The sequence below is a fragment of the Arabidopsis thaliana genome, chromosome 2 (assembly GCF_000001735.4).
Source record: "Arabidopsis thaliana chromosome 2, partial sequence".
Taxonomy (NCBI): domain Eukaryota; kingdom Viridiplantae; phylum Streptophyta; class Magnoliopsida; order Brassicales; family Brassicaceae; genus Arabidopsis; species Arabidopsis thaliana.
This window is the reverse complement of record NC_003071.7, coordinates 5,643,150-5,655,352: the sequence shown is the minus strand read 5'-3', so window position 1 is coordinate 5,655,352 and position 12,203 is coordinate 5,643,150. Positions and strand designations below refer to the sequence as shown.

Genomic DNA, 12,203 nt, shown 5'->3' with positions numbered 1-12,203 from the left:
ACGATGTATGTAAAATGTTGCTGCTATGAATCTGATTGAATATAACTTCTTTTTTACATATAAATAAGAGAAAGTGGAAGCTATGAATCTGATTGGATAACAAACAACCCAATTATATATTTTTTTTTTTTTTACATAAGAACAAGAGAAAGCAGTAGCTATGAATTTGATTGGGTATAAAGCAACCCCAATTATAAATTTTTACATATAAATAAGAGAAAGTAGACTTATTCATTTTGGGAACCAAACTTAGTCATCCTTGTAGACCAAAGTCGGGTACTCTGGATTCCACATGTTGTTTTCCACATACTCCATCAGCCCCTCCTGCGGAATACACAAGACCGCGTCAACATAACTAACATTTAGGCTTAGTTTCTGGTTTAGTCTTTATTTTCTCTAAGTGAGAAATCAGGTAAACACTCTTCTGTTCTTTACATATAATCAAACCCGATCGACATTCTTCGTAGAATACGATTTTATGATCAGGAGTCCAAAACACGTGAAAGATGGGATGTTGTTTTGACATCTTTTCTTTTTCTATCATTTATGATTATATTAAAGCAAGTCATTAGCTGAATTGTTACCTCATCCAGCTTTTGGATCTCTCGAGCGTCCATTTCTCTATATCCTTCAACCAAATCCTCCTCAATCGCTTCCTTAATCACCGCAGCTGCTATTCTTTTTGTTATGTCTCGTATCCTGAAATTTCAATTCCACATGCCAAATGTAGCAACTATATCAAAACATTTTCTTATGTAACAGTAAGGATGTTCTTTGATTGTGTTACTCTTACCTTGATATTGGAGGGTATATAATCCCCTCTAGCACTTCTTCTTCGCTCATGTATGCTGCTAGGCTGCAGTAGTTTAGCAGAACAATGTCATGATTCCACATTCATAAATTACGGGACTTGTTTATTTTCATGGTCTCCTTAAAAATATGAGTTTTACACTAACTACAATATGAAACCTCAACCGAAGGCCTACTATTGGGAATACCATTTGGAGAGAACATGTCGAACTACTGTGGTTCCTGTCTCGTGGATGGGGGGTATGTTATAGTTCGTGACATCAGCCAAATATGCGGACATTCTTAATAATCATTTAAATTTGGTCCGTAGTTATATATCATGGTACTCACTTCAGCTTTAGTTGAGAATAAATCAGGAATGATAAATGAAAAAGGTAAAGAAAGGAGCTTACCACTCGGATGCGGCCTGAAGCATCCCGTCGGAGACAATGGGAGCACCAGATAAAAGAGTGCCAAGTCCAATACTACAATAAATTTTACAGGATTAGAAAATCAATTTATTTCATGACAATTAATGTATCAATTCAAGAATGTATGCAATTCTTTCGGACAATAAACAAGAGGAACCAACCCTGGAAATAGATACATGTTGTTTCCCTGGTTGCAATGTCCTACATGACCATTTCCTGCCACAAGAAAAGGTACTAATATTTGAAAAAGCCTCATATAAAATGGCGTATGCTAAATGATACAGAGGTCCTCATACATACCAAATTCCACATTCTTGAATGGGCTTCCACTCGCAAAAATCATATTTTCGCCTAATATCGAAAATGCATCTTGAGGCGTGCATTCAGCTGTTATTCAAAACACAAGTACCTATTACATCTATCCAAAAAAGAATCACAAATAACCGCAAAACACATTTTATGGCAAAGAAAGAAGACAAATTACCATTTTTTGTGGGGTTTGACATTGCAAATATAGCAGGCCTTGTCGAGGTTGAACCTTTCATTGCTTCTAAAACCTTCAACACAATATCCCAACAATGACTTCAAAAATCAACTACCATATGTCAGAATCATGCAAGCAATGAGCTATGCTACATTCTACTAGCTCACTCATCTACTTAGCAGTTACCATGGAAACCAGATTATGAAGACAGTGGTCACTGAAGAAATACTAGATTTCATTTGCGCGCTCATCTAATTAGTTAAATCACTGATTCTGTTGCATAGCACTAGATATGTTTAGCCGTTTGGCAGCTTTCATTACCTCTTTTGAGAATAACCCTCCAACTGCTGATAAACCAAGAAGCACATCAGGTTTAACTTCACGAACCTAGCACAGATGAAACAGAAAACCGTTGTTTCTTGTCAGTATTAAGCAGGGAAACTTTTTTAAGGGAGAATTTCTCTCCAACACCAGACTCATTGCCAAATTAGATTTAGTATACTTGATGAACATATTGATAGAAAGAATAACAGACCACTTCCACAAGAGTTGCTCCTTCTTTTAATCCCTGACGCTCCATTTCTTTAGTCTTCCTAGCAAAAGGCTGAGCCTCTGGGTCAATATTTTCCCGGCCTTCGGTGATAAGACCCTGATTTAAGTGCAAAAAAAAGAGTTCACAACTTCAGCTCCTTAAGCTATTGGACCAAAACACACGCCCAAAAAAAAAATGATGATGAAGTGATTTCATCAGCAGTAAAAGGAAACCAGAGGGAAATGGCTTGACTGGCTAAAACGTCTTATCAGCTCCCTAATCTGAAAATCAATTACTCCACTATAGAATAACATACCTGCGCATCAACCACCCAAAATTGACTTTGTGCACTATCAAACGCAGTTTCAGTATTTCCCAACATTCGTGCCATTGTCTTCCTCGCAGCATTTAGAACACCAATTCCCGCACTGAAGAAATCAAAGATTTTTACAAGGAAGCTCAGTATTCTAATATAAGTAGTCTAAGCTAACTTATGCAGTGATGCAGCTGAAAGTTTTCATTTTAAATCTCTTCAAACATTACTCAAAACCAACAAATAAACGAAAGATCCCTGACCAACAAATAATTAAACAGTAACAGCAAGACCAATCTTTTACCAATACCAATTTCTGGTAAACTAGGACCAGGAAAGACGAGAAAAACACCAACCGAGAATGGCTTACCTTCCCGCGCCAGCAACAACGATCTTCATCTTTGGGAAATCAATCATAGGTCGCCCCTGTGCTCTAACTGCTCCAAGAAGACCAGCGATAGCAACCCCTGCTGTCCCCTGAGCGAGATCATGAAAACATAGAATGAAAAACAAGATTCTAGTATCAGCATTTAGATTTCGAGTTCCCTTCGTCAGTCTCTTTAATGCATCTGGTCGTATAAAAAAGATTAAGAATAACTATTGAACGATAAGATGATGGATTGAGCACAGAAAATATGATACTTTTATAAATAGTAGTGACTAAAATGCTCTAAAAATAGTAAAAATACTGCAGAAATAAATAAATAATTAGTATTTAATCTTCACAAGAATCGTTCTAAGGCGGAAGACTCATTACCTGGACATCATCATTGAACATTCGGTAGGTGCATCTATACCTCTGCAATAATTTGAAAGCCCACTTGCTCTGGAAATCCTCAAACTGTGGGTAGAAAAAACATTTAAGTTTCATAATAAGAAACATTTGATATACCAGAGATCTATGAAGCATCGGTTACCTGCACAATAACATGTGGCCACCGAGTATACACTGCCTCCATAAATTCATCAATAACATCTATATAGTCGTCATCCTCTAAACGACGTTGTTGCAGACCCAAGTCTGTCAAAAAGAAAACATAGAAAGAACGATTACATGACAGATAATAAGCTATTCTCGTTCATGTCTCTGAACTATTGGAAATCCCTAAACCATGAAAGACAAAAATAACAAGTCGTACAACCAAATTTTATGACAGACTCCTACAGTATACAGAATACTATAAACCTTTGACCTTTCAATATATGTATATATGCATACACAAATCTCAACTACACATTCTGTACCATCCTACTAAAAAAATAATATGCATTCTCAACCTCAATATGTAAAGAGACAGATGATAGATATGGTTCACCATAATAAAATATCAAACCTCAGTAAACAGTTATACTAATTATATATTTTCGGAAAGAAGAAAACCGTTATTAACCTATTATAATCAGCTCCAATAATTTGACTTTAAGAAGGTAAGAGGAGCAAATGAATCTTACACATGGGGTCGTTGCGTAGTTTTTCATTGTTTGTTCCAACATCAATCATGACAGGTAGTACCTAAACCAGCATGTGCACATAAGAATTGTATCACATCATACAGAAAAATGGAGATGGGGAAAATAAGAAAATATTAGATGGTGCAAGTACCCGTTGAGGATTTATTCCAGCTGCGGCAACATATAAATCAAGCTTCCCTACAGCAATTCCAATTCCATGAACACCTAGATCTCCAAGACCCAAAATCCGGCTTCCATCGGTAACAACAATCATATCAACCTAAATGTATAGCAAAAACGTTACATCAGAAAACTAATGGTCACTTAAAGATATACCAGTTCCTAGGTATACAATAAGAGAAAGAGGGTAGAACGCATTGGATTAGTCAGCCAAATAGAGTTGAGATATCTTAAGCACAGTGTCAGATATATCGAAGAACCTGCTCAGCTGGCCAGTTGTAAACCATGGACATCATTTCACCACGATCTTCAGCACTAAAATACATTCCCCTTGGCCTCCTAAACAACCCACTGTAGTTCTGGCAGACAAGACCTACCGTAGGAGTATACACTATCGGCGCATACTCCTCAATATTGTTAATCAAAACCTAAAAGCAACGTAAAAATCGAAGTAAATAACCTCTTCAGAAACTAAAAACAAGCGTAGTAACCAAAATCTTTCACAGCAAATAGACCAAAAAAGGAAAACGAGTTCACCTTATAGTACATAGTCTCATTTCGGTCATGTAACCGATTAAGAATCCGCCATTTAGCCAAAGCATTAGGATCAGAAGGTCCATCTCTAGCTTGCTCCTCTAATCTCTTCAGGTCAGTCACTGTTATATCAAAATCAATCATGTCAACAACTAAGACAACAACATAAACAATAAACAAAGTTTCAACAAGTAAAACTTACTAAAACGAAAAATCTGTTGCTCAGAGTCCATAACATTAGGAGGAAGAAGACCTCTAAGATCTAAACGATTTCTCTCCGTCATCGTAAACGCAGTCCCCTAACATGAATCAAAATCAGATCCAGGTTCGTGTTCACACTCAAAATGTGAGAAACTGAGTTTCAAGTTTTTCAAGTACCTTGTTGAACCAAGGATCATGGAGGATATCGAGACCTTGTTTATGAACGATGGTGGGACGGTGACCTTCCGATGTGGTGAAAGATCTGACAGCGGATGAGTAAAGTATTCTCCGGTGGAGGATTCGGCTGAGAGATGATGAACTTAGCCGGAGCTTATTGGCTATTCCCATCGTTTCACGGAATCTATGGAGAAGATTGCTCCGATCTGGCTGAAGATGAAAGAAAGCTCTCACTGTTTTTGACTCTCCGTAGTCTCTTCTTTTTTTTTTATTTGAAGATTCTCATTTTTTTCTTTGCCTGACTTTCGTCAAAAGAGATTATATCGGGACAGAGTGTCAAATGTCAATGGGTAAGGGTGGACTACGTAGAACCGGTTAAGTAAACCGTGTTATTGAAATAATGAATTTCAAAACGGTTATTGGAAATGTTTTACATGTTTTGAAAACTGTACCAAGCTTTTTGAAATTTTGATATGTGACTCGCTTTTTTTTATCTTATTAGAATTGCAACGAGAACATACAAGTCGAAAATCATACATAAGCCGGCGGATAAACAAAAATCCCTAGAGACAAAGACCAAAAGGAGGAAAACTAATCCCTAAAAACCAGACAGCCAAATTACCAAGAAAGGTAAAAACAACAAGATAAACTCGCAAAAAGAAGAGATGGAGACCAAAGCACTAAGCTGACCTATTGTTCCATAGAGGTTCTCACTAAGATTTCCAAAAGAACACGTGAAGCAGCAATAAGACTGGTAATGCCACAAAATTAAGACATCTTTCTGAAGTCAAACCGCCAGGAACGAAAGCAAGAACCAAATGATACTAGAGAGACAACAATCACACCATACCAAGGCACACGAGAAGACGAAAATAAACTAGGAACAAGGGAAGCCCTTGAGAATCGCCAAATGACAAGCCAAATAAGACAAACACCTCTTGCACGCATGCATTTGCCGACCCAGTTTCAGCCAAATACCCGCACCGGAAGACAACCTAAATCGCCTCCAAACAGCCACCACCCTGACGAGTCGTCGCCTAGTCCACAACAAGAACGTCACATAACCCGGTCAGAACCCATCACCAGAGGCATCCACCAACTCAAAACGACTTCATCTTCAACTGCAAACACACAGAACACAACGGGGGAAGACAAAAGGAAACAATTCCATATCGTGACAAACACTGACATAGCTTCAACTGACAAAACCAGATCAAGATCTGGAAATCAATCAAAACCCCAGCCGCATATACAGCCAAAATTGAAACAAAGCCTAAAAACGGGAGCTGCCAACAACATAGAGACCAACCTCCGAAACAGATATAGAAGAGAAATTGGTCCCCGCACTCCCCAACACCATCAACCCTACAACCATATCACCATAAAAACGAGAAGGAAGAAATCTACAGACGAAATTAAACAAAGACGCACAAGGCCAGAATCAGTGCTAAGGTAGCCACCGCATTCTAGCCTCAAAACTGCAAAACCTCTTTAGACGGCGGCTGGTTTTGCGAGAGAGAAAACTAGGTTTTTTTTTGTTTTTTTGAGTTACTTACTCGCTTACATGAGTAACTTTTTTTTTCTTCGAAAAAACTTATCTCCGCTTTACGTCGAACTTGAATCTTTGCTAGGGGCAATGGAATGCATGATCAGCATTGGCGATACAGATACCTTTGCTACCGATTGCGCAGATTTGATCTCTCTCGTTGATCACCAAGACGATTGACCAACTTTTGCAACGGAATTGGCCTCTTTTTGGTATTTAGTTTGTTTTTTCTCTTCTTTCAGCATTAGCTCGTAGTTTTAATACTCGAGCAGATTGTTTAGCTAAGAACTCTCGAAATCGTAATTGCCTTTTCTCTCATGTAAGCAAATTGGTTCATGAATGACTTTTTGTAGAATAGAGTATATTTCCTATAATCTTATTATATAAAGTATGGTTTTCAAAGTTACTAACTCGCGTGATCGTGACACGTATCAAGTCTATCGTTCAGATGTTGACATGACAAAAAATATTTACTTTTTTCTTAAATAAATAGGAAAACTAAATAAAAGAAACATAGATATTTAAAATATTTAACTTTTAATTTTTTAACTAAAAAGAAAAACTAAAAATAAGGTGGAATGTATAGACTAAAACTATATTTGTATTACAAATCGACTTGTATTTCAGTTTGAATACAATCAAATCAAAATGTATTGTATTATGATAAAGTAGATATTTAAATTGTTTTGAAAAATTGAATTTGTAAGATTAAATTTTGGTTGAAAAAAATACTAAATTAAATATTTGAAAAGTGTATGAGTTTTTTTTTTTGTAGGCTGAAAAGTGTATGAGTTAATATATAAAATTCAAATATCAACTATAAGATGGAGCGTATAAAATTAAAATAGATTTAATTATCCTCAAATAAATAGTTAAAATGTATAGTAAAATCGAATGTATATGATTAATATTTTGTTTAATACAAAAATTACTAAATTAAATATTAAAAAGGTGTGTGAAACACTATTTACTATTCAAATTTTAAAATTATCGATAAAAATTTGAATTTATATCTTACACCCACCTATTTAGGCGGGCTTTATCTAGTTTAATATAACTGGTGATGCGGAAAAGAAAGTAACTTATTTTTACTCTTTTTTTTCTTCCTCTGTAGAAGAAAAACTTATGACTACAAAAAACCATAATCAATATATGAAAAATATAAATTTTTAATGTTGTCTAATTTGGTAGCTTACAAGTAGCAATTGTGTGGTGTGATGCACAAATCTGTGGATACTAATCTCAATTTAACGTATATATAGTTGATAAGATTTTAGTCTTTTTTTTTAGTCGGCCAACGATTTTATTAAGAAAGGCCCAATGGACTTTTTACATAGGGAAACGCCCAAAATAAAGTACAAGCGTAATTTTAACGGTCGAGATTAAAATCCTAATCTTTAGATGCTGACACGTGTTGAGTGATGGAACTCCGCCGAGCCACGCGTCAGGTAATTGGACACCCCTGCATGCATCACGCCGAACACCGCCAACTGTGATAGCCATCGCGGTCCAGTTCTGTATCGGTGGTAAGTCCCTTCCCATTTGCCGGTCTCCAGTTCAAGCCTAAAACGCGAAGAAACTCGGTTCAATTTTATGATAAGCTTCAAAAAACTTCGAGCAACTCCAACTCCGGGGAAGCTCCATCACGGACGACACCGAACTTGATGTAGTCGGATCTTGGCTCTAAACTTCATGAGCCAAAGGAGATGATGAAGATATTACTCTACGAGAGGATGGGCAAATCAGTTGAAATTTGAAGAAAAGCAGAGTTTTCAATAGGCTAGAAGAAAGGAGATCAATCTCGCGAGAGCGAGAAGACAAAAACCCGGACATAGCCGGTAGGAAGAATCCGACATGAAATCAAAATTTATTTAGATCATATATAGATAAGATTATAAACAGATCTGGTTAGATCCTTTTTGGCGACATGCTTTACCTTTCTGAAAGATCTGGAAGAGTGAAGAGAGGTAAAGTTCTTATGGTAAGAGGTCGCCGGATTTTAATTCTAAGAAACCGGAAATCACCTTCTCTCTCTGAAGAATAGATGTGAGAGAAGAGAGAGACGCTTCCTCTTCGATAAGATTTAGTCTTAGTGTGTTTAAGGTCAAAAAGATTATTCAACTTTTGTTATAACTATATGAGTACCCATGCTACGCATGGGTTTGTTTTGAAAACTATTTAAAAATATTTAAATTGATTATTCTTTTTAGTAATTTATGTTTATTCTTTGTTTATTCTTGTATTGTTAATAAAATTTGATTCATAATATATAGTTATAATTTTTATGGTTAGATTCATTTGTGATTCGAAATATTAATTTATATATTTTCATATATAAAGCTGATTATTTATAAGATTTTATTATTTTTTCACTATCATGAATACATATAACAACAATATATGATATTTTGATACAATTATGTATAACTATATTACTTGTTTTGTTTAAAATTTGCCTAACTCGATTATAAATAAATTAATTCTTTGTTTTATGTACTTCAACAACATTGTGATAGGCTCATGATTAAAGTTTAGATCGACATCAACTGAACAAGATCTGAAGAGTATTTGTATGAAAAAAATAAAAAGGTAGCGAAAATTGAATATTATATAAGTCAATACTTTTGGATTTTCTGTCATTGCATATATCAATATTAAAGAAATGATCGTGTCTTGGATGATTAAAAAATTGTCTAACTTGATTATAAAGAAACTATTGAAATTATTGAAAAAAATAGCCCAAAAAAATACACAGTCATATGTAAAACCCTAAAAAATCTATTTTACAAACATGAAAAATGGATAATACCGGGTTTTGCCCTAATTCCTAAGCTATAAATACCGAGTCTCGGCCACACAATTATCGTCCAGTTTCTTTTTTTCCTCATTAGATAGTTTTGATATTATGATTTTTTATATAGCTACAAATTTTTTTTATGAATCTAGTTGTTTATTGTGTGCTTGTGTTTGATAAATTGGTGTTTATATGATATTACTGATTTGTTTATTTTATTTTTTGAGTTCCATGTTCGTTTGATTGTGTCAAATAAATAACTTTTGGGTATCATCTAAATAACTTTTCTGGTATTTTTTAAAAGAGATGAAGATTTTTTAATAATGTTTTAGTTGTTTTTAATTACTTATTATTTTGAGTTATATTTTGATTCTGTAAAAAGTATTTATGGGTCTGCCGCATAGGCAGACCCAAAGAAGATTAAAGGAAGTCAGCTGGTCCCCCAAAGTTCAACATTTGCATTATAACCCTTTAAATTTTATGATATTATTTATATTTCTTCTCTTTTGATCTTCTTAAAATTACAAATTCGTATGTAAACTTTTTAACTATTATCGTATTTTTTTTCTACTTTGTGTTTTGACACTATTTCTTACATGTTTTCCCGATCTTTTTGTAACAATTACGTGCAATCCTAAATGGTCTGAAGTCGTGCGTTACCTAGCCAGGCACAAGCTTAAGCGAGAAGATAGGCCTGATATCATTTGCCGAGTTTTTAAAATGAAATTGGATAGCCTTATGCACCAAGTGATAAAAGAAAAGACGTTCGGCAAGTGATAAAAGAAAAGACGTTCGACGATGTTAACTGAGGTACCATAGTCCCTTTTGAAGTTTATAATTCTTGGTTTTGGTTGATATTGTGTTCATATTTTAGTTTTATATTTTATTCATATTATGAATAAGCTACCCTTTTATGTTTCAGCCATGTATACAATAGAGTTTCAGAAGCGAGGATTACCGAGAGTATGATCATTCGTACCTTCGTGATCCTGTTTTTTGTGTTTTGATGTTTTGGCATGTTGAAGAGTATAAAGGTATTGACTTATATTTATTCATTGTATTTTCTAAAAACGGTAGAAAACATCACTAATTTAATATTTTACAGGAAAACCATGTCTCATGAATAGAGTTGAATGCTCTAAAATTTTTTTTCACCCGGAGTTTTACGAACTTGAGGAAATCAAAAACTGGTAATATTCAGCATTTAAATTCATATATTGTTGGATATACATAATCCATACGTCTAATGACCTATTAAATTTATATATATAGTACACTCTCCACCGCTTATGCTTGGGTTGCTACGAATTCAAGATGTTCCGGTTTGGATGATTGAGTGATAATGAAAATTTTCTACAAAAATGATCGATGAGTATTATGTTGTTATGGGTTTTAAGGAATGTTTAAATACTCTGTTTTAGAGACGGTTTGTTTGATCATTTGTAATATTATGTAGAATTTCCAAATCTCATAAATATGTTCTATCAATAAAAATTAAAAATTTATTTCAGAAAAAATTCTTGGCCACGCAAGGCGCGGGTAACTCCCTTAGTATTTCTTAAAGCCTTATTATTTTGGCTGTAGAAATTTTAGATATTCAGATTTTTATTTTCTCTGTCATCTATTATAACGTATTATATACTTTTATTTACATTGTCACTATGATATATATACGTATATATATACTAACTATTAAATAAATATATATATTTTATTACAATAATAATAATAAGCTGAAAACAACAACGTCAAATATACACATCACCATGTATATTATATAAAATTATATATTGTGCATATATACAAATTTCCTCCTTACTCATGTATATTATAAGTAATATTTTGAATGTTTATATTAATGTTATAATAGATACTTTATTAAAAAACTAAAATATAATTTTTATTACTGATTTCATATAACTATTTCAAATAATATTTTTTAAAATTATACAATAATGACATATAATAAATAATTACGAATCATTTTTCATTTTCTTTATAAAGTTACTGCCAAAATTTTACAGCAAAAAAAAACTAAATCTACAGCTAACACATCTACAGCTAAAAGCTTACAACAATTAATTTACAGCTACAGCCTAACCAATCACCCACTGTTAAGTCACATTAAATTTTAGTCAACCTTATATTAACAAATATAAAACATTCATTTATAGTAATAATAAGAAATGAAAGAGTAGTTCAAATTTGATATTTTTCTCCACAAATATATATCATATAAATTGAGTTTTTCATAAAGATCTGAATTTTTTTTAAAAGAGAGGCTATTTTTCTCAAGTGAATATAATGGATGTCACAAAAACTTATGTGACTATTTTCGTTGTAGCGATATTGACAATTTCGGTTTGTAATTACAACATCTTGGCAACACAAGGAATGTTTTTATTATTCAATTTACAGAGATTATTAATTTATCGAATATTAATTTAGAGAGGTTAACTGTTTTTTTGATCATTTGAAGAGCAATGGTTAAACATTATCTTTTCAGAAATTAGAAAAATGTTTTCATGGAATGTCTTACATACACATATATATATATATAACTTGGGTTATAAAATTGCAGTGATCCAAATCCAACAATATGATCGTTGCATTGGGCCATGTTTGAGATTTTACGGAAATCATCAATGTTACAAAAACTGTAGAAAGGCGAAGTATGATGGAGGACAGTGTGATTTTGTTAAAAAAGGTGAAAAATTACCAGAATGTTGTTGCTATTATAACAAAAATTGATACTCATTGTAGTAACCGG

General features: G+C 33.7%; 5 protein-coding genes across 6 annotated transcripts; 2 read left to right on the top strand and 3 right to left on the bottom strand.

Annotated features, from left to right (window-relative positions):
* Positions 1-32: 32 nt before the first annotated feature.
* On the bottom strand, positions 33-5,425 carry NAD-ME1 (NAD-dependent malic enzyme 1). Its single transcript, NM_126936.4, has 19 exons — positions 5,094-5,425; positions 4,918-5,014; positions 4,719-4,837; positions 4,442-4,609; positions 4,153-4,281; positions 4,002-4,062; positions 3,467-3,570; positions 3,307-3,390; positions 2,920-3,026; positions 2,553-2,664; positions 2,240-2,353; positions 2,026-2,091; positions 1,705-1,777; positions 1,521-1,607; positions 1,382-1,436; positions 1,203-1,274; positions 794-856; positions 585-699; positions 33-324 (listed from the first exon to the last, which is right to left on the bottom strand). Exons 1-19 carry the CDS (start codon positions 5,262-5,264, stop codon positions 250-252), a joined length of 1,872 nt encoding a protein of 623 aa, NP_178980.1. The 5' UTR covers positions 5,265-5,425; the 3' UTR covers positions 33-249.
* Positions 5,426-5,505: 80 nt separating this feature from the next.
* AT2G13550 (uncharacterized protein) lies at positions 5,506-7,024 on the top strand. Of its 2 annotated transcripts, NM_001335393.1 has the most exons (2): positions 5,551-6,545; positions 6,725-6,811. In NM_001335393.1, exons 1-2 carry the CDS (start codon positions 6,004-6,006, stop codon positions 6,801-6,803), a joined length of 621 nt encoding a protein of 206 aa, NP_001323642.1. In that variant the 5' UTR covers positions 5,551-6,003; the 3' UTR covers positions 6,804-6,811. The 2 variants fall into 2 exon arrangements, with proteins under 2 accessions (NP_178979.1, NP_001323642.1); NM_126935.4 differs by having other exon boundaries at positions 5,506-7,024.
* Positions 5,626-6,129, bottom strand: AT2G13555 (uncharacterized protein; the record flags this gene model as incomplete). The annotated part of the gene is made up of 3 exons (NM_001335394.1): positions 5,626-5,656; positions 5,887-5,917; positions 6,072-6,129. Coding segments are annotated over 3 exons (120 nt in total), but the record flags the coding sequence as incomplete, so codon positions are not given.
* Positions 7,025-7,929: 905 nt separating the features above from the next.
* Positions 7,930-8,751, bottom strand: AT2G13547 (uncharacterized protein). Its single transcript, NM_001335392.1, has one exon. It carries the CDS (start codon positions 8,179-8,181, stop codon positions 7,969-7,971), a length of 213 nt encoding a protein of 70 aa, NP_001318218.1. The 5' UTR covers positions 8,182-8,751; the 3' UTR covers positions 7,930-7,968.
* A 2,986-nt stretch (positions 8,752-11,737) lies between these two features.
* AT2G13542 (defensin-like protein) lies at positions 11,738-12,184 on the top strand (the record flags this gene model as incomplete). Its single annotated transcript, NM_001036276.1, has 2 exons — positions 11,738-11,798; positions 12,015-12,184. 2 exons carry the CDS (start codon positions 11,738-11,740, stop codon positions 12,182-12,184), a joined length of 231 nt encoding a protein of 76 aa, NP_001031353.1.
* Positions 12,185-12,203: the final 19 nt, after the last annotated feature.

Bases quoted from the DNA above. Each gene is read 5' to 3' on its own strand.
- NAD-ME1 (NM_126936.4), bottom strand. From the start codon at position 5,264: ATGGGAATAGCCAATAAGCTCCGGCTAAGTTCATCATCTCTCAGCCGA. The intron at 1,608-1,704 runs GTAATTTGTCTT...TTTGAATAACAG, and splicing joins GTCAAACCCCACAAAAAATG to CTGAATGCACGCCTCAAGAT. The intron at 1,275-1,381 runs GTTGGTTCCTCT...AATTTATTGTAG, and splicing joins AACATGTATCTATTTCCAGG to TATTGGACTTGGCACTCTTT.
- AT2G13550 (NM_001335393.1), top strand. From the start codon at position 6,004: ATGACAAGCCAAATAAGACAAACACCTCTTGCACGCATGCATTTGCCG. The intron at 6,546-6,724 runs GTAGCCACCGCA...AATCTTTGCTAG, and splicing joins AGGCCAGAATCAGTGCTAAG to GGGCAATGGAATGCATGATC.
- AT2G13547 (NM_001335392.1), bottom strand. From the start codon at position 8,181: ATGGGAAGGGACTTACCACCGATACAGAACTGGACCGCGATGGCTATC.